General features: G+C 43.4%; 1 protein-coding gene across 1 annotated transcript in view; it reads right to left on the minus strand.

Moving 5' to 3' along the window:
• Window positions 1-1,301: 1,301 nt before the first annotated feature.
• LOC101855390 (trichohyalin) overlaps window positions 1,302-2,656 on the minus strand; it is a gene marked incomplete at its 3' end in the record, with an annotated part of 13,655 nt that continues 12,300 nt past the window's right edge. Inside the window, 1 exon segment of the mRNA XM_013090131.1 lies at window positions 1,302-1,518. Within this exon segment, the coding sequence (XP_012945585.1) occupies window positions 1,302-1,518 (217 nt within the window).

Raw genomic sequence — 2,656 nt, forward strand, 5'->3', positions numbered from 1 at the left:
GAGAGAGAGAGAGAGAGAGAGAGAGAGAGAGAGAGAGAGAGAGAGAGAGAGTGTGTGTGTGTCTCTCTCATCTCCTACCACATCATTTATATTTCTTGTCGTTTCTCCCTCTTCAGTCACCCCTAATATGTCATCTCTTGTGCTGTGCGATTTTGAGGCTCGAAACTTCATCAACGCTTCGGGGTGTGAAGTCCCTATTCGTGCTACTCAAATACCGAGTCGACTGTTCTTTTTTCTTACTTTATAAGTTGATTAGCAGCATTCGCTCGCTGTTCAATACTCTTGTTGGCTCCAATTATCACTCTATCTCTTAATAATTAAGCACATTCAAAGCGCGACACACCGGCCCTCGTCATACCTCCATCCAACCCGCTTACCGCCAGGTTTGCCAACGTACGAAAAGAAACGCCATCTGCCACCTGTCTTGAAGATCCCTTATTAAACTAAAGTAAATTTGCCCCGACATACCACCAGCGAATTGGCCGCCTGAGGTACACACACCACACGATTCAGGGCACCCACTCGGTGCTGCTTGGTAGTCGTTTTCCCACACACATGTCTGTGAATTCGACCCATTTCTAGCGCTAATTATGAAAATGCAATTATTTTTAGACTGACCAATATTTTAAAAAAGAAATTGGAATAAAAAAATGAAAGCGCTTGGAGAAACCTCAAAAGAACTGGGCTACCTCGTCCTGTTGGCAAAATATCTGACATCGCTAGACATCAGCCCGGTGACCAGAAGTCTGGCGGGCACGTACAACTGTGAGGATTCGAGCTCAAATCTACCTGAAAAGTTTGAGGCTACCCGTCCTTGGGCAGACATTTTCAGTGTAAATTACGCAAAGTTCAGCTGGACATATAATTTACTAGTTGCTACTCGATTTTCCCCTGCGGTTAGTAATCGCGCAAGACAGATCTAGATGAGTCAAGACTGGCCACAGTTTGTCTCTGGTCTCTGCCAGCCTGCTACTAGTCAAGATGGCAATCGATACCACCCCGTTATACCGTCAGCCCCACTGTACCGGCAACTTCATTCTCGTCCCAAAGTGGGCAGTGTAACGGGGTTTGACTGTACACGGTATTTCTGTATTTGCTTCAGTGGTTTCAGATACATTGTGCTCTAATTTTACGGACAGCGAAAAATTAGACGAAAAAGCCATTGTTTGTATATTTTTAAAAAATCCCACGGTATTCGAATGCCTCTGTCTCACTTCTTACTTCAAATAGCTGCGAATAGCGAAAAAAAATCGCGAATGTTGAATAGTAGTAGAGTCAAATGGACAAAGCTCTCTACTCACCTCGTTTGCGATGCTGATCTCCATCTTCTCCATGACGTACTGCTGCTGCAGCCAGCTCAAGCCTCCAGCGATCAGCTCTATCCGGAGACTGTCGGCGGAGATGAAGTTGGGGTCCAGCCCGGACTGTATGTTGTGGTAGAACATGTCCCGGTACAGCGCCAGCTTCCGCTCTATGTCCGCCAAGTTGCAGACCTCTAACAGATGCTTGCTTAGGTTGCTGTGGACAAATTAATGAGTTTGGTTTAGTTTAGTTTAGTAAGAGTTTTACGGCTAGCGCTCGCAAACTGCATAAAGGTATATGAGTTTATTAGTTCGTTACAAATGAGATTGAATGCAAGTGGGTGGTTGGCAGGTGCTCTGGTGTGGTTTGCTACTTCTTTCCTATCAAACGTATGTCGTCATTATTTTCACTCTTTCTTTTCTTTGTATGTTACTCTCTAGTAAGACCCAATCTTGCGGCAACAACGATGTTTGCTTTTTCCGATATGAGAAAGTGCCCTCTGTCCCCACGCCACCTCGTCCAGATCTTTTACTCTCGATACACTGTAAACCGATGAGTTGTTAGCATTCACAGATTCTGGTTTGTAAAAGCCTGATAATATTATGCTTACTTTGTAAATGAGCAACTGGCCTTCTGCTTTGTGGTATATGGACAGAGGGGACTTTGCCATAAAACAGAAAAATGATACCAAGAAGCACTTTAATACTATGTTCTATTTTCTTGCTTTAGATGATTCTTGAAAGTAACACCACAACAAAAACTAGTTTTTATTTGTCTATGACATAAAAAGTACCCAAACGTACTTAAGTGGATTGTTTGCGACACCGGCGACATGATCAGACGAAACTTTGAACATCACTTTAAATTTTGTGTTTGCCTTATGTGGCGCTGGAGTGACTTTCATGAAAAAGGACGCTTAGATCTACCTTGTCGGTCTGCTAATAACAACAGAGGAAACCTTCAAAATATTCTAGACAATGAACAATGGGTGCAAATTCAATTTTGCTGAAATTGCAAAAGTACAAAAGGAAAGATTAATGTAAGAAAAAAAAGATGGCGCTAACCCCCCCCCCCCCCCCCCCCCCCCCCCCACCCCACCCCATACATTCGAATCACGTTTGGGTAAATCCACTAATTTATCGAGTACCCCAGGCTTTTTTCTAGGTTGAGAGTATGATTCCACCCAGCTCTGATAAGAAGCATTATAAAGCAGCCCGTCTCTTGAATGTCGACATGTTGTGGATTGGACGTAAAATCTTATGTACAATAACAACGATAATTTAAACAGGAGTAGAATAGTAAGGTGTGTGTGTGTGTGTGTGTGTGTGTGTGTGTGTGTGTGTGTGTGTGTGTG

This window comes from Aplysia californica, unplaced genomic scaffold, assembly GCF_000002075.1.
Source record: "Aplysia californica isolate F4 #8 unplaced genomic scaffold, AplCal3.0 scaffold01150, whole genome shotgun sequence".
NCBI lineage: Eukaryota > Metazoa > Mollusca > Gastropoda > Aplysiida > Aplysiidae > Aplysia > Aplysia californica.